The sequence below is a fragment of the Cebus imitator genome, unplaced genomic scaffold (assembly GCF_001604975.1).
Source record: "Cebus imitator isolate Cc_AM_T3 unplaced genomic scaffold, Cebus_imitator-1.0 Scaffold33, whole genome shotgun sequence".
Taxonomy (NCBI): Eukaryota; Metazoa; Chordata; class Mammalia; order Primates; family Cebidae; genus Cebus; species Cebus imitator.
This window is the reverse complement of record NW_016107348.1, coordinates 5,608,217-5,635,473: the sequence shown is the minus strand read 5'-3', so window position 1 is coordinate 5,635,473 and position 27,257 is coordinate 5,608,217. Positions and strand designations below refer to the sequence as shown.

Sequence of the window (27,257 nt, the reverse complement as noted above, 5' to 3'; positions counted from 1 at the left end):
ACTTATTTAGAAGTCAACCACAGAGATATGTTGGTTGAATCCTTAAGAGTAGAAGAAATCCTCAGAGGACCACATGTCCCAGAGTACAGAGAGAAAAAGGACAGAGAGAAAACCTTAAGGAACACTTGTATTTTAATATAAAGTGGTGAGAGAGTGAAGGAAGATGGGTCAGTCAGAGAAGAGGTAAGAGGTTAAGAGGTAAGAGGTAACGTGATAAAAGTCAAAGAAGAAACGTTTCCAGAAAGACAGCTAAATGCTACTTAAGGGACAAGTAAGTAATTTACTGTGGTTATAGAGATCACATCCAAGCTCCTGAACTCCGCACCTACCTATTGAATGACCACACTAGAAAAACAATGTGGTTTTTTTTTCAAGAGGACCTGACATGTCATTTTGCCAATAGTTAACCTGGGACTCAGTCATCAAAATTCATTGCAAGTTCCAATCTCCTTCATTAAACCCTCTTTGCAGCCCACACAGCTCTTACATTGAGCTTTTTAGATAACTATGATTAATCATGTACAAGGACCCACGTGCTCTCCTTCATTCTTGTAGCACTGTGCAGTGGTTAAATGCAAGGGCTTCCAAATCAGAGGCTGGTTGGAATCTAATCCAGCAGTGTGACGAGCTCTTCTTAACCAACTTTTGTAAGCCTCTGTTTCCTCGTCTGCAAAAGGCGGGAAAGGGGTACTTACCCTATCAGAGTTGAGAAGAGTGCATGAGATGATTGCAACTAAAACCCTTAGCGCCATGCCTTCAAAGGCTCGATTCATTTTGCTCTTACTGTGTTTTAGAATTTCCCTGAGGGTAGAGGACTACTCCATCACTATTCCCTAAGGCATGCAGCACTGACTTGGGGGCAGTGCGCCTCATTCAGCCAGCTCTCGGGGAAACATCTTTCTGAGGAAGAGGGATAAACAGTTGACGGGTTTCCCGGGATTCAGCAGCCCACCAAGGCAGGGCTGATTGCAGGGCGCAGAGGTAGGGAGGAGGTGGCATTAGCACACCACCGGTGACCGCGGAGGACCACACGTCCCAGGGTGCAGCGCGCCCACCTAGGGTAGAAGTAAGCGAGGCCGCTCCAAGTTCGCCTGCAGGAGAGCCGAAGAAGAAGCAGTGCACACTGGGACTGGTAGTCCTTCGGGGGCAACTCCGCGGGTCGGGGCGGGTCGAAGCGAGAGATCCCTTCCCAGTCCCTCCTTTTGTCCACGTGTCACTTCTCCTGGCCAATGCCCTTTCCAGTCGCGGGAGACAGCCCTTCTCCGATGCGATCCCCATTGGTCCTGAGGCTCGACGACTTCGGCCCTACCCGGAAGTAACGTGGGGAAGGCGGTTTCCTAGACTACGACACCGGAAAGCTGGGGGAGGCGCTCTGGGCTACTGAGGGCGGAGGGCGGTGGCAGCGCTGGCGCTGGGGACCGGCTCGGTGGCTTCGGGAAACAGTGTGGCGCCGGCGGCCGCCCGTGTTACTCTGCATTCCGCCCCGTCTCAGCACGGCTCGCAGCCCCCTGGCCACCGGCGTCCAGCAATGTGTCCCACCGGCCAGGCGTAGCAGCTGCGCGTGCGCGGAACCGCGGGGCCATGAGCGGAGCCGGCGGCCGGGGCTGTGGGTCCCCGGTTCCCCAGCGAGCACCATGGAGCCTAGTGGCGGCGACGGCCGCGTTCTGCCTGGTGTCGGCCACGTCCGTGTGGACGGCGGGGGCCGAGCCCATGAGTAGGGAGGAGAAACAGAAGCTTGGGTAAGGGCGCTTGGCAGCCTGGGGTGGGTTTCTCGGTGAGGCTGACCACAGGAGGGCTGCCTGTCATTGCGACCCTATCGCGTAGTGGCCTCTCCTGTCGCGATTGGAACGGCTGTTGCGGCGCGAGAACCCTGGTGGGGTGGACAGGGTCCGGGGAGGTGGGGGCCGCCGCCCGCGACCTGACCTCGGGGGAGCTGACAGGGTGTCGCCCTGGCTGCCGGTGACATGTGCAGGCTCGAGGCTAGGCGCGGTGTGTCAACGCGGCTGCCATGTCAGTGGCCCGAGAAGGGGGCTGCAGCCCGCATCGCTGCGCGTTGGAGCCCTGCGGTTGCCTGTCGACCGAGGCATGGTTGGCTTTCTCGCACAAGTGAGCTTCCAGCTGGGAAATGTTGCTGATCTCACAGTAAAGGAAATGGTGTTTACACCTGTTACGGAAAAGGGGGCGTTCATTGGAACTTGAACTTTACACATTTTACTATTTCCTTGCAGTGTTTTCTTGCACTGTATTTTCATAATAGAACCGAATGTTCGGGGGGAAATTATTCAAAAGTCTCAGGTATACCTACTCAGTAGTTTTTATCCATCTTGGAAGTGTCGTAAAATTATCAGTTCGATTTACACCATTTAATTCAGAGTCAGTAATACGAACAGACACGAGGTCCTACACATGCCTAAAAAAAAAGCCAAGAACCAGTAGAAAATGGTGAAAAGGTGTGAACGGTTAAGCCAGAAAAGGAAGTGCAAGTGGTAAATAAACATGAAAAGTTTCTCAACCTCCATAAATGTTAGAGATGCAAATTAAAACGAGGAGCTAGTTGGGTTGCCCATCAGATTAGTAAATATAGTATCAAACACAGGGATACAGTTCTGGCTAGTTAAGGTGTGGGGAAAAAAAAGGCTTGGTGAGAGTGTAAATTGCTGTAACTTATTGGTAGTATCTCCTAAAATTTAAATTGTGCGTCTTTGATTCATGAGTTCTATTTCTGGGAATCTACCTTATGAAAATAAAAGCACTCTTAATGTAGAGATAGATTCCGCCTGGGCAACAACAGCGAAACTCTGTCTCAAAAAAAGGTGCATTTTGAAAGAACTGTTCCTTGGAGGAAATGGTTGAATACGGTACGTTCATATTATGGAATAACATTCAGACATTAATAAGGAAGTATGTCACTGGAAGCCTATCCAGAATATATTTCCAAGAGAAAAAAAAATGCAAGTTGTAGAATAATATGTATAGTACCATCCCATGTTTTTTTAAAAAAAGAAAAAAAAATTGTCTAAGCTCAGAAAAGTGGAATGAAGACTATCTCATGGGGTTAGGCTGGAGAGGTGGTGGAACCATCAGGTCTTACTTTATGTACTTCTTTATTTAAATCATTGCAAAGAGTCTTGCGTTCATTTCTAAATAAAATAGCAATAAAGATCACCTGATGGAAAAAAGTTGAAGTATCAACCATCAAAATTAAATTACCAGTAAACTCTAACAAGTATCTTACATTTTCTCTCATTATGAATTTGATGTATCATTGATAACTTTTACCAAATACATCTGTGAGCACTTCACGTATGTTGTCTCTGTAATCCTATTTCCCAATGAAGTGAGTGTGATCCACATTTTGCAAATGAGGAAGTTGAGACCCAAGGTTGACTTGTTCAGTCGCAGAGTTAGTAATTGGTAGAGCCGGTATTCGAACCCAGGTCCGTCTGATCCCAGAGCCAGGCTCTCTCCAGTGTGTCGCACTTTCATTAGACTTGGAAGAGATGTATTAAGTCTGCCAAGAACAACAAGAATCTTATTTGACCACCACCCTTTCTCCATTTGTTTTAAAAACTTTTATTTGTAAAAGAGTCATTGGATAAATCATTTTTGACCAAAATTGGTTTTTAACTGGAAAAGTTCAAGCAAATTGGCTTGAGATTTCAGCTCAAATTTTGAGATTGTTTATGAAAGTGAAATTACGATTATTTAGGCACTTATTTAGAGTGCTCTACCCTTAAGTAAAGGGAGAGGAAGAATCTAGAGCTATAAATGACAAATACACAATGATATGACTGCTTTCTCCTCTGGAAATTTTCAGAAAACTGAACTTTGATTCATTACGTTTACCTGTGCATTTTTTTAAAAACTCAAGTAATGATTTGTGATAAAAAGCAGAAAATGTCCCCCCCTTTCCCGCTCCCCCAACAAATCAAACATGATAAAGACTGGAATTGTCATGAATAGTAAGCACTTGCTCAATAACTATACTTCGTAAAATTATTTAGCTGGTTATATGTAGTCTTACCCTTCATGGAATAAGCTTTTTGGTTTTGTTTTTAAAATTTTACAAGAGGATATTTTGTTAACGTTACGTTTTCATTAAAAACGAAGTACAGCCAGGTGCAGTGGCTCATCCCTGTAATCCCAGCACTCTGGGAGGCTGAGGTGGGCGGATCACAAGGTCAAGGGACCCAGGCCATCCTGGCCAACGTGGTGAAACCCCATCTCTGCTAAAAACACAAAAATTAGCTGGGCGTGGTTGTGCGCCCCTGTGGTCCCAGCTGTTTGGGAGGCTGAGGCAGGAGAATCACTTCAACCCGGGAGGCGGAAGTTGCAGTGAGCCAAGATCATGCCACTGCACTCTAGCCTGGTGACAGAGTGAGAGACTGTCTCAAAAAAAGAAAAAGAAAAAAGCAGAAAACAATCCAGTTTTCTATAGCACATTGGCAGATGTAACTTTAGGAAAAGCTGACTTACAGAAATTACTTAAGAGAGATGTAATTGTTGAACTGGGTCTGATTTCCAATACATTTTAATCTGGTTGTTGAATAGGTATAAAACCTTATAGAAACTTTTTTTTCTGTTCAGTATGATATTATACCATTCTGTATTTAAATGTGACTTTGTTAGGCTTATATATGTAAATCAGAGCAACGATATTAGCTCCACTTTCAAATAAATGTTCCAAAATTTGCTTATCGTATACTGCATAAATGTAAGGATTGGAAAATAGTGTATTCTCCTTGTATGCAATAATGATTTACTTCTAATCTTGAAAATTGAATGCTTGTAAAGTTGAGTTAGCGAATAAGAGCTTATATCATTTGTGATACACATGTCTAGGCACTACCATTGCCAATTATAGGAATTTCTACTTCTTGGTAATAATCTTGTATTCCATTTCGGGGAAGAAAAAAAAAACTTCCATCTTCCATTCGTTGATATGAGTTCCTGAAAGGGACATTTTAAACTTTTTTTTTTTTTTTTTTTCCACTTAGGACAGAGTAAGAGTCTAGAGCTGTAAACTACAAATATAAAAATCATATAGCTCATTTGAAAGATATTTATCATCTGCAATATAATAAGTGTCTCAAGGGATTCTTCAAAATACTCTATAATTTTCTGAGATTACTTGATCCATATTCTATTTATATATATATATATATATATATATGTATATATAAACTTACAAAGAATTAGTGCTTTAGTAAAGTGGTAATAAGGTCGTTTTTTAAATAATGAAGTGGTTTTAAATGGTTATTATTGATAAAAGTTGTCAGGACTTGTGCACTTCATAAGTTTGAGTGTACTTGATTTTGCTGGTCCTCATATCCAGGATCTGGAACTGAGGTCTTTTCTGTTTGCTAGCTCTGTTGTTACCAGTATTTCATCATCCATGATTATAGTTTTAAAAATGACAATTGCGGTGTAACAGGAGGCAAAATAAAAATATGGTGAGTAATTTCTTTTACACTTTTTTCAATTCTTGCCGTCAGTAATTGGAACTTGGGTAAAAGAAAAGTTAATAGGCCGAGCGTGATGGCTCAGACCTATAATCCCAGCACTTTGGAAGGCTGAGGCGGGTGGATCACCTGAGGTCAGGAGTTCGAGACCAGCCTGACCAACATGGTCTCGATGTTGCTCAAATACAAACATTAGCCAGGCATGGTGGAGGACACCTGTAGTCCCAGCTACTCTGGAGGCTGAGGCAGGACAATCGCTTGAACCTGAGAAGTGCAGGTTGCAGTGAGCTGAGATGGTGCCATTGCACTCCAGCCTGGGTGACAGCGTAAGACCCTGTTTAAAAAAAAAAAAAAAAAAAAGAAAAGTTAATAAAAGATTGCTAAGCTATTTTTCCTTTCCTAGTTATTTGACCTTGTCTAGTCATACCATTAACCTGCACTTTTTCCTATAGTCCTAAGTCCCTGAACTTGAGAGTGTTTAACTGAAAGACTGCTTCCTCAGTCTCAACTTTACAGGTTTTGATTTAGTAAAATTCTGGTATAGTGATCAGACATTTCCATTTTAAACAACTATTTTGGAGATTTTGCAAAACAATTAGCTAAAATACAAAAATCTCTTTTTGAGCATTAGTTTTCTCATTTTTGAAGTGAATACTATTTATTTGATTTTTGACAGTTTTTTTTAAAGTAGAGCACAACATAAAAAGTATCTCTTGAAAATGTGACAAACATATTAATAAATATATACTTAAACTAGGCATTAGTGGTTTTATTCAGTGTAAGGGCAAAGGCAGAGGTCTCATAAAGTGTTGTTATCAGAGGCTTCATAAAGTGTTATTTCATGTCAGTACACACCAGCTCACTTCTCTCTTTTAGTAGAACATACAGGGAAAGCAATAAATGGCAACAATAATGGTTGTTTTTAAGGGCTCTCCAGCAAAATTCCCCCCTTCATATGTTAAATAATTGTGTTAAGAGGTTATTGTTTTTCTGCATCAGATTTCCTTCTCTGATTACAGCCTCTGTCATTCACCAGTTTGCTTAGGAAAAATTGTAAGATGAATTGTACGTAAATAACTAGTAATCATTAAAGTGTGGGTCAGCTTTGTGTGGTGACTTCATGAAAGCTTGTCTGCTAAGTGTTGTCGTTCCTGACTCTGTGTCCCTTTCTACCTAAATTTTTCTTTTGTTTTTATTGGTATTTTTTTAATGAGGGAGAATTAACTTTTTGAAAGATAATGAATAGAATATACTTACCTCTTTTTTTTCTCCATTTCTGCTCTTTTAAAATTAGGAATCAAGTACTGGAAATGTTTGATCATGCTTATGGTAACTATATGGTAAGTAGGAAGCTTGTCTTTACCTACCATTTATATGAGCTGATTATTATGTGAGCACAGTCAACCGGGAGTTTTGAAACCTAAATTACAATTATGTTTCTTAAAAGGAATTTTTTTAAAAACAGGGTAAAAATAATCATTCTGTTAGTGGTTCATAGGGAGCCAGTTTATTGAACAGGTAAGTATAAATTGAAATTAGATTATGAAAGTTCGTTTTTAAATAGCTTCCTTGGGTGCCATCAACAATGTTCATTGAGTGCTTTATGTAGCTAGATATTGTAGATATATACATGAAGAAGATATTATCTTTGGTCTTAAGGGGAATTATTCTCTTAATTAAAAAAAGTTTACAGTATTTATACACTGAAGAAAATCATTGCTTAAAAGAGAGATTATTACTTAGACTTTGTCCTGATTGTATCCTCATGGACTCTGCATTGCATATATTTTGCTTTCTAGTATGCTGATTCATATTATTTAAAAATGTTTTAGGGCTCACTTAAGATTAAATAGCAATTTCAGTTTTACAAGATGAAAAGTTCTGGAGATCCATTGCGCAATAATATAGATGAAATAGCTAGCAAATTTTGCAATTCAAAAAAAATTCTGCACATACATTTGTGTAATTTGGAAAGAGTATCGTCATATTATCCTGACCGTTATCCCTTATAAACTTGTTTTTACATTTTAAAATATGTCAGCAGGTTTTCTTTTATGATTACAGCCTATAAAATGTAGTTGGGAAAAGTTTGGCAGAGGACTAACTTTAGTTCTGGTTAAAATATTTTTCAACTGATTCTGCGAATCCATTTTTTAAAATCATATATTAACCAAATATATTCATATATCAAAATCATTGTTATCTGTGAACATCTAAATATATATAATTTGTGCATTTTTAGTTTTAAATCATGTTTTATATTTGACAATTCTTGTTCTCTTTTATATTATTAAATTTGGAGACAGCACATTTTGAGTTCCTAATGTTTTTAGAATATGATGATTTTTAAAGATATATTTAAATGTTAAAAACACAGTTTCAAATTTATTTCTCAAGACCTGAGTCATTCCCTTAATGTTTCTTTTTTTTGGGGTGGGGGGACAGAGTCTCACTCTTGTCACCCAGGCTGAGGAGTACAGTGGCACCATCTCAGCTCCCTGCAACCTCCACCTCCCAGGTTCAAGCGATTCTCCTGCCTCAGCCTCCTGAGTAGCTGGGATTACAGGTGTACACCACCATGCCCAGCTAATTTTTGTATTTTAGCAGAGATGGGGTTTTACCATGCTGGCCAGGCTGGTCTTGAACTTCTGACTTCAAGTGATCCACCCACCTCAGCCTCCCGAAGTGTTGGGGTTACAGGCATGAGCCATTGTGCCATTCTGTTTTTTAATTTTTTTTTGTCACCCACATGTCTACCCTTAACATTTCTTTCAAAATCATTTATCCCTGGTTAATTCAGTTTGGGCAAAGCATAATTTAACAAATCTAGGCTAATGAGTTTGAGATGGCCAAGTGGATCCATGGTGTACCCTCAGACCTTAGACATCTCATAAGTGCATACTCATGAATGTAGTTCCAAAGTTGAATAAAACAGCATATAGCTGGATAAGTTCAATTTCTCACAATGAATAGGAGCATCTCTATAAAGCATGGTATCTTCAATATCTTGTTCTTTGTAGGTGGAACAGTTATATCAATGGCAGGAAGTTATATCAATACATGTTTTCTAACTATAGATACACTTAGTGGGTTTGTGACAATGCAGGTACAGAGCGCAGCCTTGAGAGGACTTGGATCCTAACTGAGTAACTTTCTGCTTCAGTTAACTAACTACGTATAGGATTTGAGAGAGAAGGATTTCAGCTTCAAAGACTGGGAACTCCTGGAAGTAACATTCTTTTCTATATTTCCAGTGGGACCATATCTGTCCACTATAATACATATTTTTAAATGTTCAGCTGTTTTACAATATGAGTGATTCTTGCTGTGTACTTGCTCTGTGTTCAATCTGTGTGAGGTCTGTCACCCAAGATTTAGTCTAGAATTTGCACTTCCTCTTCTCAAGTTCTTAACTAACATGACACTGTTCTAAAATAATAAAGAGAATACAGTTGCCTTGTATTTGTTAATTGAAGTCAGTTGAATTTTTTTTCAGTCCCTATACTCAAAACACTGTTAGCTTTCTGCAGGGTAGAAGTGTATAGGTTTTGGAGTCAGAAGAGCTTGAGTCCAGTCCTGTCTTAGCTATTTACAGGTTGGACCCTAAGGAGGTCATTTAACCCATCTGAGCAGTGTCTTTCTATGTAAAATGAGAATAATTGCAAAGAGTTAATGTAGACTGTAGATTTTTTTTTTAGAACAGGAACCAATTTCTTTAATTTTTAATAAGTTGACCTTTTATATATCTTGTGTCTGATACATAAATGCTTAGTACATTTTTTGAAATAACTGAATTGAATTCTTGTGTAGATGAAGCAAAATAATGTTTTTTTTTTTTTTTTGCATTTGATCATTGTGATATATCTTTGTGTTTTTAATGCAAAGAAATATTAAACTTAAAAATACAAGTTTAAAGTGAATTTCAGGGCCTCTAAATCTGTTTGCTTTTTTGTAGTCAGTTGCCTACTATGCTAAAATGTTTACCTGGTACATGGCAGGCTTTTGAAAAATGTTGAAAGTTTTTCCTCATTTCTCACTAGCTTTTTCTAATATTACATGCCATTCTGGTCTACAGCTAGAACAATTCTTTTAACCTTCTTGCTTCCCAGGAAAGCAGTGATATTTTCCAAAGACAAGCAATATAGTATTGTTAAGAGTAAGAACCCTGGACTTGGAGCAAGACACCCTGAGGTGGCTCTGCCACCTCTCATCTGGGTTACAATGGGAAAGTTACCTAGTCCTTCTGAAGCTGTTTCTTCATCTCTGCTAAACGGAGACAATGGTCTGCCTGCCTCACAATGTTGTTAGATAGATTAAGCAAATAAGTGTAATGAAAATGCTTAGAACTAGTGTCTGGGAAATAGGAAGCATGATGTAAGAATTTACTACTGCTACAGATAGTGACTACTATCATTATTATTTATTTACTGCCTAAATTGAAATTTCACTCCTAAATCCATTTAGCCTGTAACTCAGAGCTTGTTCTCCAGATAGTATATAGAACTTGCTTAAAACACATACATTCTTTGCTGTTCTTGGCATGTGACCATTGGACTTATTTTTTCTATTGCAATAGAAGGTTCTATTAATGATATTTCTTAACAAAAATATCCTCCCAGCTTTAGGTATATTGCTACATCTCTCCCATCTCTGGACTTATATCTAGGGATTTTCTGATTTTTATCACTTAATTGGCATAACTATTAACATTATAACAACTACTTTGACAAATCTCTAGCCCCAGTCAGACTGCAGTTTACCCACACTGAATTGCACAGATGGCTTTCTCTTTTCCCAAATAATATGAATTTGATGTTTATTTTAGCAGTTCTTGTGACACCTTATTTAACTCTAGACCACAGTCACTTTAGGGCTTCTATTAACATGTTTCAAGTGTTTGTGTTCAGTTTCGTTTGCAGATTAATTTGGACGACAAAATGACGTGTATTTGGGCCATCCAAATGTAGAACCCTTTTAGAGCTCCCAGTGTTTTTCCTGTCTACGTTAGACAGCTCAAACAGTTATAAGCAAAAACTATATTCTGGTAAGAGCCCTAAACATTACAAATAAGCTTGGAAAGAGTTGGTAAGCACAATTTATTTTAGTGGAATCATACCTAATAACTATTGTTAAGGTTGTTATTATGAAAGCACCAGCAGAATAGTCTTTATTAATCAAACCAAAGGAACTGTTTTTAAATGAACTTCCTGTGCATTTCTAGATTTATGTACATTTTCTTTGGAGTGCTTCACCCCTGCCCCTCCCCAATGTTTTAAAAAAAAGTTTATGGTCATAGAATATACATAGTATATAATTTAGCATTTTAACTACTTTTAAGTGTACAGTTTGGTGGGATTAAGTACATTCATATTGTGCATCCATTTCTAGAATTTTTTTTGTCTTCCCCATCCGTAATTCTGTACTCAATGTTTCTCTTTAATGGTTTGTTCATCAAAAACAGTAATTCTGTAAGCAAAGTATTCTAGGCATGGTACTAATGGGAGTAAGGGAGATACAAATTTATATTTACCTCTTTTTGTGTAGACTGTTGTGGGACTATCATGTATGAGTCATTGTTCTTGGCCTTTGCTTTTAGAACATCCTAAAACCCTACCAAAATTACACAAGAAATTCTATAGTATCCTCTTAAAACATTTTGTAATTACACTCTGAAACTCTACATAGAATTTTAACTCAATAGAACCAGATCATTCGGCTAATTCATCTTTTTTAGATATAATAATTTCAAATTAAGTGCACAGTGCTGTTTTGACAAGTGTATACAGCCGTTTAACCATCACAATCATGATATAGAACATTTCATCACCCCCAAAATGTAACTTACAGTTATTTGTGGTAAATTCCTTCTTCCTACTTCTGACCCCTAGCAACCTTGATCCGCTTTTTGTCACTGTAGCTTTCTCTTTCCTAGGATTTCATATAAATAGCATCATACAATACATAGTCTTTTGATTTAGTTTCTTTCATTTAGCATGATACTTTTGAGATTTATCCATGTTGTTGGAGATATATTTTAATTCCTATTTATTGCTCAGCAGTGTTAGTTGATTTAATAGAACATGATTTCTTTGTCCATTCACCGGTTGATAAGTATTTGACTTATTTTTGGTCTTTGGCTATTACTGTATTAATAAAGCCGCTGTCAACCTGTGAGTGCAAGTTTTTATTTGGGTATACATTTGCATATATTTCCCACTTGGGAATAGGATTAGTAGGTCATATGGTAAGTGTAAGTTTGACTTAATAAGAAATGCCAAACTTTTCTAAAATGGCTATAATATTTTGCATTTCCTACCAGCAGTGTATGAGTTTTAATTATTCTGTGTCCCTCCACTGGGTATTTTCAGTCTTATTAATTTCAGCCATTCTATCGGATGTATAGTGGTAGTTCATTGTGATTTTAATTTGATTTTTCCTGATAATTAATGATGTTGAAAAGGTTTCCAATGTGCTTAATATGTGTATGCATGTATACACATTGTGTGTGTGTGTGTGTGTGTGTGTGTGTGTGTGTGTGTGTGTGTGTATATATATATATTTATATATGCATTTTTTTGGATGAAGCATCTGCTTAGATCTTGTGTTCACTTTAATATCAGGTCTTTTGTTCTGTTATTTCTGAGTTATAAAAGTATTTTTTGGATATTAGTCCCTTATCAAATACATGCTTTACATATATTTTCCCCCATTCTGTGCTTTGCCTTCTAATTTTTTAAACAGGAACTTTTGAAGCACAAATATTTTAAATTATGATCAAGTCCAGTTTATTATCTTTCTGATTCATGCCTTTTGTAGCCTACCTAAAAAATATTTGCCTAGCCCAAGGCCACAAATTTTTTCTTTTTTTCTAGATTTTTGATAATTTTGGCTTTTTCATTAGATCTATAATTGATTTAGAGTTAATTTTTATATATGATGTGAGGTAAAGTTGGATTTATATAATTTTTTTAATGTGGATATTGAGTTATTTCAGCACTATTTGTTGATAAGAATATCTTTCCCTACTGAATTATTTTGACATCTGTATTAAAAAAATGGTTTATCATGTATACATGGATGTGTTTCTAGACTCTGTATTTTGTTTTGTTGAATCTATCTACACTTATATACATATCACATTGTCCCAAGTATTGTAGTTTTATAGTAAATCCTGAACTCAGGAAGTTTAAGTCTTTCAGCTTTGTTGTTCTTTTTTAAAATTGCTGAAGTTATCAGACCTACGAGCAAAAAGTCAATTTTTTATGCTGCTTTGACTTGAGTGTTTTAGAGCAGAATCTCAAAGCCCTAGTAAATTTAGAGTCTAATATGGAGGGTCTATTATGATTTATTTTATTTTACTTTTGCTCTTTGCTTTCAGCTAGGCACATGTTCTACTAAATTTATATAGGACTGTTTTATCATCTGAGTTTTATTTCTGAGTGATAATTATTAAATGTTTCTCATGGCTCTGAGTCATATCAGTATGAATTACTTATTCCTCAATAATACACTTGAAGAAAGAGGAGGTATTACTGTGCCTCAGATAGCCAGGATGTTTGCAGCTCGACAAGGCTGTTCATTTGCCACGTATGCATTGCTCTGAATTTGTGCAAACTGTCTGTAGTTTGCTTTGTGGTTAACCCTAAGTGAAGGATGTGGTTGTATTTTTATTCTTAATCTTGAAAGAAAGAGACAAAGTATTTTTACACCTGGTTTGAAACTCCCTTATTTGATTATTCTGGGTTGCAGTTGCTATTAATATTTTTATTATCTAGATTAATTTCAGGATTTGAATTTCATATTTAATTTAGGGTTTGAATTTATATTAATTTCAGACAGAGGTTTTATGTGTGTGTGTGTGTGTGTGTGTGTGTTACAAAACCCTAAAAACAGCAGTATGAAGTTTTTTATGCAGTGTTTAAAATAGTAAGGAACTCTTTACAACCTAATTAACATTTGAATGATCTTTTACAATGATTCTTTCAAAATACATTAGGAACTTTTTAAAAAATTTCATATTTCTTGGCTTTATATATATATATATATTTTATTGCACTTTACATATTTCTTGGCTTCTAAGTGTTGTTTATATGTGTTAAATATAAAACTATAAAGCAGTAAAAATGTACATTCTGGGAAATCAGTTTTGGTGGAATTGACACATAAGAGAATAGTCAGGAATTTGACACATGAAAAGACACATGTAAAAGTAATTAGGGGCTGGGTGCAGTGGCTCATGCGTGTAATCCCAGCACTTTGGGAGGCCAGGGCAGGTGGATCACCTGAGGTGAGTTCAAAACCAGCCTGGCCAACATGGAACCCAGTCTTTTCAAAAATACAAAATTAGCTGGGTATGGTGGCTCACGCCTGTGATCCCATCTACTCTGGAGGCTGAGGCAGGAGAATTGTTGAATCTGGAGGCAGAGGTTGCAGTAAGCAGAGATTGTGCCACCACACTCCAGCCTCGGTGAAAGAGTGAAACTCCGTCACAAAAAAAAAAAAAAAAAAAAAAAAAAAAAACACCAAAAAAAAAAAAAAAAAAAAAAGGTAATGAGGAATTTATGCTGAAAAATTATATATAATATTAAAATTACATGGTATTGAACTCAGAATTTAGTAACTGTATGTGGATTCTGATGATATCAAAACATTTGTGCCTAGAACCCTCTACTCTGGAATGAATCATTACAGAGCACTCAGTTTTTTGACTGTCTGAAGGGTTGCCATCTTCAATGTTTAGCCTGCTTTAAAAGTTTGGTGTTCCCCCCACCCTTCTGTGTGTATTTTTTTCTTCCCTTTCCTGTGGGTTTAGTGTTCCCGGCCTCTAGTCTGTATTTCTGCTGCTAATTTGCTATGAGTTTGGAATCTAAATAAGTTGATTGAGCGGCAGTAGGAGAGAGCTGGGCATGGAATCAGGAATATTTTTGCTGAATTTCAAGAATTAAGAATCATATGGGCATTCAAGTAATAAAAACAAGTCATATACAAGGTACAAAAGATCACACTAGTCTTAGAAACTTTGCCATAGCAACACCCAACAATGCAAGAAGAGTATAGAACTGTATCTTCAAACTTCTGAAGGAAAAAAAAATGTTCAAACATTTTACAACAATCCAAATTGTTCTTCAAATAAGGCAAAAGACAACCCAACCCTGGAATATCAGAGAACTACAATACCCGTGATACTCTTTTAAAACAAACAAATAAGCAATAAAATACGGGAATACACCAAGCAATCAAGAGATGAACAAATTGACATCTAAGAAATTGGAGAAGCCCTAGAAAAATGGTATGTGTCAACTCCACTTGAGTTCTAATACTAGCAACTTGGGGAATTATGGCTCCAGACCAGAATGCAGGTGTTATAAACCTTCAAAATCTTTGTCAAAACATCAAAAATTTTCTTTCGGATGGTTATAAATATAAGAGAAATGAAAAAAATAGCAAAACTATTATTTATTATGCAGTAATTAAAAATATGAGAAATATTGAAATTTAAAGTGCTTTTGTTTATTTGTTTATTTATATTGAGACAGAGTCTTGTGCTTGTCAACCAGGCTAGAGTGCAATGGCGAGATCTTGACTCACTGCAGCCTTGCCTCTCGGGTTCGAGCAGTTCTCCTGCCTCAGCCTCCCGAGTAGCTGGGATTACCAGTGCCTGCCACCACACCAGCTAATCTTTTGTATTTTTGGTAGAGATGGGGTTTCACCATGTTGGCCAGACTGATCTCGAACTCCTGACTTCAGGTGATCCATCCACCTCAGCCTCCCAAAGTGCTGGGATTAGAGGTGTGAGCCACTGCACCTGGCCTTATTTATTTATTTGTTTAAACAAAAATCTCATTAAGAGTAGTTTAAACAGTGCTTTCCTTGCTGCCTTCTCATTGTATAACTTCAGATATGGAGCAGACATCTTTTCTACACTTGGCGAATTGGCATACACCTTTAAATTTGGATCAGCTTCAAATATTTTGTCCATTGCTCTTTCTGTGTCATGAACTATCTCTGAGGATTTCTTTAATGGGAAGTTTTTTGAAGGCATAACTTTTTCTGTGACATCTTCAAACTTGATGTCACAACCACTTAATGTGTGTCAATAAGTTGGCCTTCATTAAGTTTCTTTGGCCGCTTTTCTATAGTCTCTTGAATGGAGGTAGTGTTGACATTCCCATGTCAGCTGTCTTGTCTGTAACCTCATTTACGTTCAATTCAAATTTCACTTCGTGTTTTCGCTTTTTATTTTTTTGCCGAACTCTCATCTTTGTTGGCCAATTCCCCTTTGATTGTTCATTTTTGTAAACTGTTACGTAGGATTATCATGGGATGACAAGGAGGCAACATACGCTCATCTCTGTGTGAACTGAGTAAACACAGTGATCATTCACTTGACAGATGTTGAAAGAAGTAATGTGATTGATTCTGGTCATGATGAGCATGTTACTTACGTATTGATTTATGGACTAAAGAGCTAGGATCAAAGTTTGTGTTTTATGTAATTGCAGTTAATATATCATGATAACTGAAGTTTGAACCATGTTGTTGGGTGTGTAACGAAATTGTAGTAATTGAAACTTGTGCTCAGTGAGACCATACAAAGAAAGTGAGACTGCCTGTAATGGCATAACTGACAAAAATCCTGTATCAAAGGTGAAAATTATGAATGTGTTAATCCTGTTATTCTAGGCGCAGGGAGTTAGTATTATCCAAAGTTGAAACATGTAGTTAATACAATGACTCTAACCTCAAAATATTTCTCATAATTATATTTTATTAATTTTAGAGGAATCTTTCAGAGGCTCTCCCTTGGTGAAGGGAATATAAAGATCAGCAGGACTTTATTGTTTTTTTCTTTTCTGTTAAGCCATGGCCAATAGGTAGAAATGTTCTAGTCCGGTTTTACAAAAGCAACTACCCAACTTAAAGAGTCTAGTTCTGGCTCATGACCATGTATGCAGGGCCACCAGCATCAACTCCTGTGCCCTTTGGGCATTAACATGACTCCCACTAAAACCTGTCTTTATTCCTAACACCCATCTTGTGGTCAGTGCAGCTTTATCTTCTGTATTCCACCATTTAATTTTGGTACTTGAAAATTTCTTACTCTGAAGCTCAACTATGTAACATTTATTTAGCATTTCATTGTGTTTGTAGTGGGTAGGGAAGGAGGATTCTTCCATGTACGTCATTACTATCTACGCCAAAAATGATCTGTCATGGTCATTCTTAAAATAACAAAAATCCAGTAATCCAAACTATAAAGTACCTATTAATAAGTAGTAAGAAATATGTGTAACCTATGGGACGAAACTGAATTCATAAAAGAAGATCTGAATTAATACAGTGATCTGTATTCTGTGATGGGAAGACTCGACTTGTAAAGATATCAGTTCTCCCCAAATTTGATTTTTCCAATTAAAATTTCAGTAGAATTTAAGGAAATTTCAAAGCTTTTTAGAAGAATAAACTTGATAAAATAATTTTTATAAAGTAAATAATAGTTTGTTGATTTTTATGATAAAATTTAATTTTACTTTTGTTAAAATCCTTTATTAAAAGCGTTAAAATATTGATTTTAATTTTAATTATTTTAATGATAAAATATTAAAATAATGGTTTTGGAATAGGAATAGGCAAGTGGATGTGTAGAACAAATACTACAGAAACGTGTTTGTGGAAAGTTTTTAACTAAGGAACCCAATATTTCAAGCCAATGGGGAAAGGATGGATTATTTTAAAAGTAGTATTTAGATAATTATCTATTTTTGGGGCGCAAATACAGTTACATTCCTATCTCATATTATAAATGAAAATAGACTCCAGATGGAGTAAATACTTTTTAAAAAATTACAAGTGTGCTGTTTTCAGAGGCTCAGGGTATCCTTTTAAAGCATGCTTGAAAGCCAGAAACCATAAGGTGAAGGCAAGAAAAAAGCAAAACAAAAGAGAAAAATATTTACTATATGTATAACAGATATAATACATGAGAGTCTCTTTTGGCCAGAAAAACAACCAATAGAAAGATGGGCGAAAGATAGACATTTTAAAAAGAAATAGCAATGGATAATACAAAAAGTTGTTTATCCTTATTAGTAAGGATAAACTTTAGATACCATCTTTTACCTAGGAGATTGGCAAAATGTGAACTTTTGATCATTTTCTATGTTAATGAAAATGTAATTGAGTGTATATTGGTGTCCGCAATTTGTAGCATTTACCAAAAATTAGTTATACATACCGTTGACCCTAGCGGGTCTATTTTTCGGTATCTAATTCATAGAAATACTGGCATATGTTCAAAAGATACATGCACATAGGTGTTTATTGCAGCATTGTTTATATAGTGGAAAATTGAAATCAACCTACATGTTCTTCAATAAAGGGATACTTTGACAAATGGGTGCTACTAAGGGGATAGGCTCTGTAGTCAGGGTTCCTGGCTTTGAATTCTGGATCATTTACTAGATGTGTGATCTAGGCTTACTTACCTTCTCTGGGCCTCAGTTTTCTCATCTGTGAATTGGAGATAATTGAATCTACTTCAGAGCATTGTGACAATTATATTAACTAAAGTATATAGAATAGTGCTTAGAATCTAAGTACTCATTAAATATTAGATAATATTATCAGTTTGTAGTTATTAGAAGCAATAGAGTACATCTGTAACATTCTAATAACATGGGGAAAAAACTCCATGATTTAAGTAAACAAATTTTAGAGCAATATGTGCATATGGCATGAACACCTGTTTGTAAATCAAATTTTAGAATAATGTATGTGTATGTATTTGTATATGGGATAAATCTGGAAGGATAGATGCCAAGTCTTATCAGTAGTTACCTCTAGAAAGTGAAACTGGGGAGGGGAGGGGAAGCAGATTATCAGTTTTTTAAAGACATTTTTTCGATATTGACTTTTTTCCAAACATGTATTACATTTGTAATCAAAGAGTTTTTCAAAGATTCTACAGGGTGTAAATTTAGTACAACTTTTGACTATTTTTTTTTTAATGGTGAAAAAGTTATGTCCTCCAAATGATGTGTGCTTTCTCTCATTTTCCTAAGTGACTTACTAAAGTTCTCCCTGCAGGAACATGCTTACCCTGCTGATGAACTTATGCCTTTAACCTGCAGAGGTCGAGTTAGAGGCCAGGAGCCAAGTCGGGGTGACGTTGATGATGCCTTGGGAAAGTGAGTATTAACGCAAGGCATGGCGTGGCATCTCAGAGTTCCCAAGTCTTAGACTTTTAGAGGCAGTTTACATGCAATAATATTTCTAGGGATTGGCGAAATTTTAAAGACTGTTTTATGTATTACATTATGTTCCTTTATTCTCTTCTGTTATCTTTCATAAAAGATTAGTCAGTTTACATCTCAGATCAGAAGGAAGTTAGTTGTTAAGCTGAATATAACTTAAAAAATAGTTAACTTTTTTGTAATTTTTAAAATACTTATAAAGTCAGCACATTAGACAGTGTTGGTGTTTTAATATTTTCATTTGTTTTCAGAGCTAGTGGATGTTTCTGTGCATCTTGAAGATATGTAGATTCATTGAACATAAATGTAAAGGCTTTTCAGTTTCTTTCAGAGCTTTATAGGTTACATTGTACTGCAGGTACATGGAAGTACTAATTAATAGAAACTACCAGTGAGTGGAATGTCAGTAAGTCTACTTGTACATTCATAGATAAACTATTTCGAATTCTAATGTTTTATATCTTGTTACACTTGTTTCTTAGATTTTCCCTGACACTGATTGATTCTTTGGACACTCTTGTGGTAGGTTTGATTCTTCTTGGATTTATTTTATTAATTTCATGATATATACACTTTATTATGAATATAATCATAACATAGTAAGTATGAAATAGAAGCCTTCAGAATTAAAGATGTTCTGACCTTTGCTTCTAAATAAATATTTTACACTGTTCAGTTGATGATCTCAAATGGAATTATGTAAGGTAACGGAGATACCCAAATAATTTATGGGGACGTCAGCTTATGTGATGGCACTGTAATTAGGAAGGACCTTTTTCCCCCCTTTGGATAGAGGTTGAAACTGTTGGGGAAAAAGTAATTTTAGAAAATACCATTGATATTGTTCAATAATGACATGCCACAATGATACCAAAATTGTTTAATTAGAATCTTTATATTCTGTGTTGATAAGCAAAAATTAATTTTTCCCAGCAGTGATTTTTAGCACCAGGTGGTCACTTCTTGGTACTCCTTTTCGGCCTCATGTAGTGCAGAAATGTAATTATTTCTGGTTCAGGGTTGTTGGTGCTGACAGGGGAAAGATTGAGTTCTAGATGTCATGATTTCTAAATACAGTATCTTTTTATTTTTTTGCTCTTAGATCATTATGGCATAAAAGTAGGCTTGTGAGAATTTTCCTTAAGGCATAATTCTCAACTTCCAGTTAATGTCCCAAGTGCTGATTAATATTTAAAAAACAAAACAGAAAACCTTTGGGGTGTCAGAAATTTTTTGGAAGTAGGCTTTTCTTCTCAATGTTGTTTCTGCATTCTTCTTTCACTGGAGTATTTTTTTTTAGAACAAAAATTCTCAACTCTAAAAGCAGCTTGTTCACTTGTGATTTTAAAAAAATAGCCCCTCCTAAACTATTCTGACTTAGTTGTTTTGGCGTGGGGCTGGGCATCCCTTCAAAAGCTCTTTGGTTCAAAAATGCAGTTATGGTTGAGAAAATCATGGTTGTTTAGATCTTTTTAGCTAGTCAAGGTTTGAAAGTCACAGCTTCATTTTTCAGAGATTAATGGAATATGTAAAATATATTACAGTAACTATGAGAAAAAGAAAATATTGTGTGCCTTGTTTTTGATTTATTCGTCTAAGGTTTTCCTCATATAATAGGGGAAGAGAAATATATGCAAAATATCCTGGAAGGCACAGATTACCACTTTGGGAAAATCTAAATGGTGTTATTTATTTGTAACTATAGCTGGTTTATGCACAGTAGATCTATTTTGTTGTTGGGGAGTAAATGAAGAGCAGAGCTGTGTGCTGGAAAAAAATCATAGGTGCATTTAAACTTGCTTCTTACTCTGTAATCTTGTGCTTTATGTATAGCAGGTTCCCCATCATTTCTCTGACAGTACCTAGTTCATTTTCATGAACATGGGCCTTAGATAGCATATATGTTTTTAAAAACATTATCAGAAATGAAGGAGAGCCAGGTATAGTGGTGTGTGCCTGTGGTTCCAGCTACTTGGGAGGTTGAAGTGGGAGGATTGCTTGAGCCAGGGAGGCTGAGGCTGCAGTGAGCTGTGATTGTACCACTGCAGTCCAGCCTGGGCAACAGAGCAAGATCCTTTTTTTAAAAAAAAAGGAGAAAAAGTTTTTCTAGACTATATAACTTCCTGCATTTACAGATCCATCTGGCAGCCATTAGTTCTTCTAAATGATATATCCTTCAGTTTATACCAATTATGCATTTTGGCATTGGCTCTGAAAATAAGGTCCCTGGTCCAGCAGCATCAGCATTTCCTGGGAACTTGTTGAAAATATGCATTTCCAGGCCTTATCCTAGAAATACTGAAGCAGAATCATTGAGAGTGAGACCTGTTTTTAAACAAGCTTCTAGGTGATTCTGATGTATGCTAATTTTTTAAACCACTGTACAATGATACAGTGCTTTGTAAACTTCAATGTACTACAAGTTGCCTAAGGAATCTTGCTAAAATGCAGATTCTAGTCCAGTGGATCCAACATGGAATCCAAGAGTCTGCATTCCTAGTATGCTGTCTGATGGTGCTCAGCAGACTGCCTTTGCATTATGCAGCTGTGATGTGACCTGAGTTCTGTCTTCTTGTGGCAGGAAGTAACACGAAGTGATCACATATTTATATATATAACCTTGGCCAAATTATTTAACTTCTCTGGGCCCCAGTTTTTACCTCAGAAGGGGCTAGACTGGATATTGGTCTCTATTAACTCTAAAATAATATTTCTTTTGATCTTTGGTTCAGAATCAGATTAATAGCTCCTGTTTGTTGAAACTGTCTTCAAGAGGAGTGAAAAAGAAAGACTGACAATGTCTTACAAACATTTTAAAAATGATTCTTTATAAAATCTTTAAATTTCAGCCTTTTCAAGTGGAGTACGCAAAGAAACTTATATATCATCATCATTTTGAAATGAAAAAGTTCATTTTGAATTTTTATAGCTATCTTAAACATCTTTTTAGTTTAAACAGAAGAATTAGAGGAGATTAAAGGACTTTGAAAGTTTTTTCTACATTTAGAAGGAATGCTATCTTGTATATTTTGTCAATACAGGTATTAATATTTCTAATTTACATTGCCTTTGTGATTACGTTTTCTTTTTCTTTTTTCTTTTTTTTTTTTTGAGACAGAGTTTCGCTCTTGTTGCCCAGGCTGGAATGCAATGGTGCGATCTCGGCTCACTGAAACTCTGCCTACTGGGTTCAAGTGATTCTCCTGCCCCAGCCTCCTGAGCAGCTGGGATTACAGGCATGCACCACCACGCCTGTCTAATTTTGTATTTTTAGTAAAGATGGGGTTTCACTATATTGGCCAGGCTGGTCTTGAACTCCCAAGTGCTGGGATTACAGGTGTGAAACTGGGTAGGGATTATAGGCATGAGCCACCACACCTGACCTGTGATTACTTTTTCATTTTGTGATTTAGTAATTTGAAAATATTAATGGACATGTCACTTGTAACAGTACACACAACCCTACTGTTTTCGTTTTGGTGATAACCATAATCTGTGAGGTAGAATTATTGTTGTCGTAGATTAATCTTTAAACTTTTCATAATTCCAGCGATCTAGTTTCTGTTGATTGTAATGGAGTCAAATACACTTTAAGCTTACCTTTAGATTCAACATTCCATGAAATCTGTAGAAAATATATACTGAGACAAAGATAATGGGCAAAGGATGAGACCTGGGTTTATCCTTTGTTATTAGCTAGGAGCTTAAGAAACTCATTAAGTAGTGGAATTATAAGAATGAATTTTCTAGCTAATTATGGACAAGGAGAATTCTCTGTCTACTTTATTCTTCCTTGAAACAAATGGTGTTGGAACTATTATTCTTGCTTGTTTTAATTTTGGAGAGAAAGGGGAAAAGTTATTGTTTAGATGAGAAGAGTTCAAGAGGGAAAAAGTCCCAGGAGATACACCTAGGGAGAAGAATCAGGTTAGCAAGGTGGTACTAAAATGTGTATGTGTGTGGAGGGTGGGGACAGTGGAACAGTTACGTCTCATTCCAAAAGTGACAGATGTCCTGTATGCACCTGCATTTATTGCTGCCGACTTAATGTGGACTTAGAGATTGAGAAGGGAGAGCAGTCAGTTTAAAATCAGGTTTCATGTTATGTTTTACTCAGGACTTACCCTAAAATTTACTTTTACTGAATTTAGGGAGATTCTCTTATGGAATGTTTCATAAATTAGAATTTTTACTGAAAGTATCAAATCAAGTGAAAAAGCACTACAAATTGTTATCAAACAAGGAGAGGTTAAACAGCTAAGTAAAGGAAAACTACTTTTAGTAGGCTCTAAGTAACATCTCATGTGCAGCCTATATTTAGAGTGAAAAATCATCGCAGCCTATATGATTGACAGGGACCCCTTTTTGTCGCTCATTGCAGGAATCCACAAAGTTCTTAGTTTAGTCAGGATTCTGGATCTGCATGGTTAATAGTTGTAATTATTTTAAGCACTTAAGCCAGACACTCTACTAAAATCATTTTACAGACATTATCTCATTTAAGAAAACAACCCTATAAGAGTAGGTATTTCTTTTTTTTAATAGATGAAGGAATAAGCTCAGAAATGGAAGTAAGTTGGCTGGGATCACAAAAGTAGCAAGTGAAAGAACCAGAATTCAATCATGGCATGTTCTCGAGCACAACATTTTATATACTCTCCTTAGTGAATGGGGCATCCATGGAATGCAGATAGCGGGGCTGTATGGTTTAGGACCAGCTGAACATGCCTTGAAACAGTGCTTTCTTCTCAGAATAAAAGCAACTTTTAAAATGGTATCTGGTGAATACGATGTGTTTTCATTTTGTTTTGACTTAGAAGTTAAATTCTAGTAGAGCTCATTCATGTAGCCTGGGCCATTGAGAATCCAGTTAACAGGTCTGATGATGGTAGCTTCAAAGTCCTCATAATATTTTAGTGTGTGCAAAAAAGAAGTATATAAAGATGCTGTATAACTACTTTTTTTTAAGTTTTAGACATTATTACATTTTTATAATATACTTAAGGGAAATATTATTTGTATTGTCACTTTTTAGAGTTTAAAGTAGACTGACTTTTAATAGCTTATTCTAAGGACACTTCTCCTTGACTTTGTAGAAAATAACTTTATTTCATAATTTTCTTCTCCTAGGTATTAAATAAAACTAAAGAATTTGAAGATGCAGTGAGGAAAGTTTTAAAAGATGTTAATTTAGACAACGATGTAGTTGTATCAGTCTTTGAAACAAACATCAGAGTTCTTGGGTAAGTAGGAAAGACACTAAAGCTATAATTTTATTTTATTATTTATTTATTTGAGACAGAGTCTCGCTGTGTCACGCAGGCTGGAGCACAATGGTATGATCTCGGCTCACTGCAGCTTCTGCCTCCTGGATTCAAGCAATTCTTTTGTCTCAGCCTCCTGAGTAGCTGGGATTACAGGTGTGTGCCACCACACCCATCTAATTTTTGTATTTTTAGTGGAGATGGGGTTTCACCATGATAGCCAGTCTGGTCTCGAACTGCTTACCTCAAGTCATCTGCCCACCTTGGCCTCCCAAAGTGCTGAGATTATAGGCGTGAGCTTCCACACCTGGCTATAATTTTAACAACAGAAAGTTTAGGGTATACTGTTCATTTCTTGATGGTAATCATGCAAGAAGTTTCTTGTGTTTCAAAGATGTAAGTTGGAACATTATGAAACACAGAGGCTGTGGGATTACCTTGCATTAAATCAGTCACAGATGTCACTAGACTCAAAGGTAATATTTGTTTGTTGTTAAAAGGAGAATATAGGTTGAACATTAGTCATACTAGCTACATCACAGGTTTTTCACTAGCTTACATAGTTTGTTAACCTTAGCCAAGCACCTCTTCATATAAGCCAAATGAAACTGAATTTATAGTATTACCTCTTAACAAACAGTTTGAAATGCTCTTGTGAAATTTTAAAAAGATGAAATTACAGGATTTATGGTTCAAGTTTCAACATTATTTAATTTTTATAGTTTTGATTACTTGTTTGTTATTGTAATTCATTTCCTTTTGTCAAAGTGAATCTACTCTTCAATTAAATATAAGAAATTGTTACATAGTTTTACTAGTTTATTAATCTTACTACATTTAATACAGAGTAAGAGGTTTTTATGTTTTAAATAATATTCTAAGTTAAAGATTTCATGGTGATATGAAATTTTTAAATTTAAAATTTGCTAAAGTATTTGTTTTGTTAAGCGTAATAGCTAGGATTTTCTTTGTTTTAAGAAAATTTAAGTTATTTAAAAATGCTAAATACTTCGCAACAAGATAGACTATCTGACTTTTAAGAAAAATTTATTGACTCTGTAATTGTAATGGTTTGCCATAAAATGAGTAGACAGTGTTAAGTAAATAATGCTTAAATAATTTTTGTCTTTCCTTAAATGTGTTAAATTGTATAACAAAGTACCCACATCTTTTTAGATGGTAACTTTTAATTTTTCTATAAGATATGGATAATGTTTCATCTCTGTGATCCTAGGGGTCTTTTGGGTGGGCACTCCCTGGCAATCATGCTGAAAGAAAAAGGTGAATACATGCAGTGGTACAATGATGAACTTCTCCAAATGGCAAAGCAGCTAGGTTACAAGCTTTTACCGGCTTTCAACACTACCAGTGGCCTTCCTTATCCAAGAGTAAGTACTTGTGAAAAATACACGTCTTTATAGACTTTCTTTGATGCTTTGCAGAATGAATTTTTGTGATCAGAGCCATTGTTCTTTACCTGTTTGAGGCTGACAAAAATGCTTCAAAGCTATATAACAAGTTTATATTGACATTTCAATTAACTGATTATACTTCTAAGTGATGTGAGAATTAAATTAGTTTAAGCTTTTAAAAAAGTTTTTATTTCTAATTTCTATGGGTACATACCAGGTATATGTTAATAGTGTACACGAGATGTTTTGATACAATCATATAGTGCATAATAATCACATCAGGGTAAATGGGATGACCATTACCTCGAGCATTTATCATTTTTTTGTGTTATAAACATTCCAATTATACTCTTTTAGTTGTTTTAAAATGTGTCATACATTTCAGTTGACTGCAGTCACTCTGTTGTTCTATTAAATACTAGATCTTACTCATTCTGTCCAAACTGTTTTTGTACCCATTAACCATCCCCTGTTCCTCAATCCTACCAACTCCACTTCCCAGCCTCTGATAACCATCATTCTACTCTCTATTTCCATGAGATCAATTGTTTTAATTTTTAGCTCCCACAAATGAATAAGAACATTCTAAATTCATCTTTCTGTGCCTGGCTTATTTCACTTAAGATAGTGTCCTCCACTTTCATCCATGTTGTTGTAAATGACAAGATCTCATTCTTTTTTATGGCCAAATAGTATTCCATTGTATGTATATATAATTTAAGCTTTAATGTTTTATTACATCACAGATTAGATTATTCTGCAGAAGGAAGAATAGATGCTAGACTAGAACTTGGGCACAGAATTATTTCTGTAGAAGATATAATTGAAGCAGTTAGTATGTAGGTGTTAACTCTCCAAAGATGAGGACAGAGAGAGAACTCACAGAACAGAGAAGGGCGTGAGGAGGAAGGACAGCCAGTGAAAAGTAAAGTCACAGAGATTTAAAAGGAGAATCATAATGTAGTGTGGTGTACAAGATCCAAAGAAGGGAACTTCAAAAGGAGGAAATGTTCCAGAAAACTTGAGAATTGGGTACAGACAGAGTTTTGAAGTTGTAGTACGGTAGAATAAAGAGAAAAGGATTCAAAGTAGGTGAAAGGAAATAAGAATGAACCACTCGTTTTAAGATTTCTTCTGTGTGGGTAGTTAAAGGAGAGTTGGCAGCAAAGTCGGTTAAAGGAGTTTTCTTGGTTTTCTCCTAAGAACATTTTATATTTAAAGAGGGGAAAAAGCCATTGAAGATTGAAAGACCTTTTACTCTTTCCCTCTTGTCCAAGGCAGATACCTCAGCCATTAGCAATTTCTGTCAAGTTTTTTCTTTTCTTATACCCATCTTACTGTTTTCTCTCTTGGTTTATGCTTCAGAGCACTTGAAAAACCAGTATCACTAAAATCTCATGTTTGTCAAAGTATCTTCAAAAATTGTATGACTCTTCATACTGTATTGAGTGTCCCTTAACTTTCAGAATTCCTTGTAGTTTGGCAGTAGACTTCCTGACATTCTCTCATACTTCCATGTCCCAGTAAATCATTGTTCCATTTCAGCCAGAACAATCTGTAGTGTCCCCAGAGTCTCTAAATTTTTTTTTCATTCCATGCATTTAGGTTTACCAACTCTATCACCTGGCGTAACTTCTCTACCAATATAAATCAAATCAAATAAGGCTCATTTCCTCCATCAAGTAGTCAACTTTGACTGGAGATATAGCACGATATAGGGCAGTGCTTTACCTATCAATTTAGTGAGTTATGACTAACACTTTTTAAAAAATTAAGCAGACTAGAATGAAATCTTTTATTATTTAAATTTCTAGTTTGATATTTTAAATAGCTCTCCAGGGAACATAATTCTTTTTTTTTTTTTTT

At 36.0% G+C, this 27,257-nt stretch overlaps 1 protein-coding gene and 1 long non-coding RNA gene across 14 annotated transcripts in view; one reads left to right on the top strand and one right to left on the bottom strand.

Annotated features, from left to right (window-relative positions):
• Positions 1-1,019, bottom strand: part of LOC119470537 — a 35,453-nt gene extending 34,434 nt beyond the window's left edge. Inside the window, exon 1 of the long non-coding RNA XR_005199444.1 lies at positions 696-1,019. This is a non-coding gene — a long non-coding RNA (uncharacterized LOC119470537). The remainder of the gene's footprint in view (positions 1-695) is intronic.
• A 306-nt stretch (positions 1,020-1,325) lies between these two features.
• EDEM3 (ER degradation enhancing alpha-mannosidase like protein 3) overlaps positions 1,326-27,257 on the top strand; it is a 66,463-nt gene continuing 40,531 nt past the window's right edge. For 12 of the 13 annotated variants that reach the window (XM_017524399.1, XM_017524398.1, XM_017524396.1 and 9 more), the window contains exons 1-6: positions 1,326-1,739; positions 6,757-6,802; positions 18,549-18,649; positions 19,198-19,237; positions 23,846-23,958; positions 25,214-25,367. In XM_017524399.1, the coding sequence (XP_017379888.1) occupies positions 1,582-1,739; positions 6,757-6,802; positions 18,549-18,649; positions 19,198-19,237; positions 23,846-23,958; positions 25,214-25,367 (612 nt within the window). In that variant the 5' untranslated portion in view covers positions 1,326-1,581. Of the gene's footprint in view, positions 1,740-6,756; positions 6,803-14,040; positions 14,752-18,548; positions 18,650-19,197; positions 19,238-23,845; positions 23,959-25,213; positions 25,368-27,257 lie in introns of those variants that run through there. The other variant, XM_017524401.2, reaches the window with a different exon arrangement.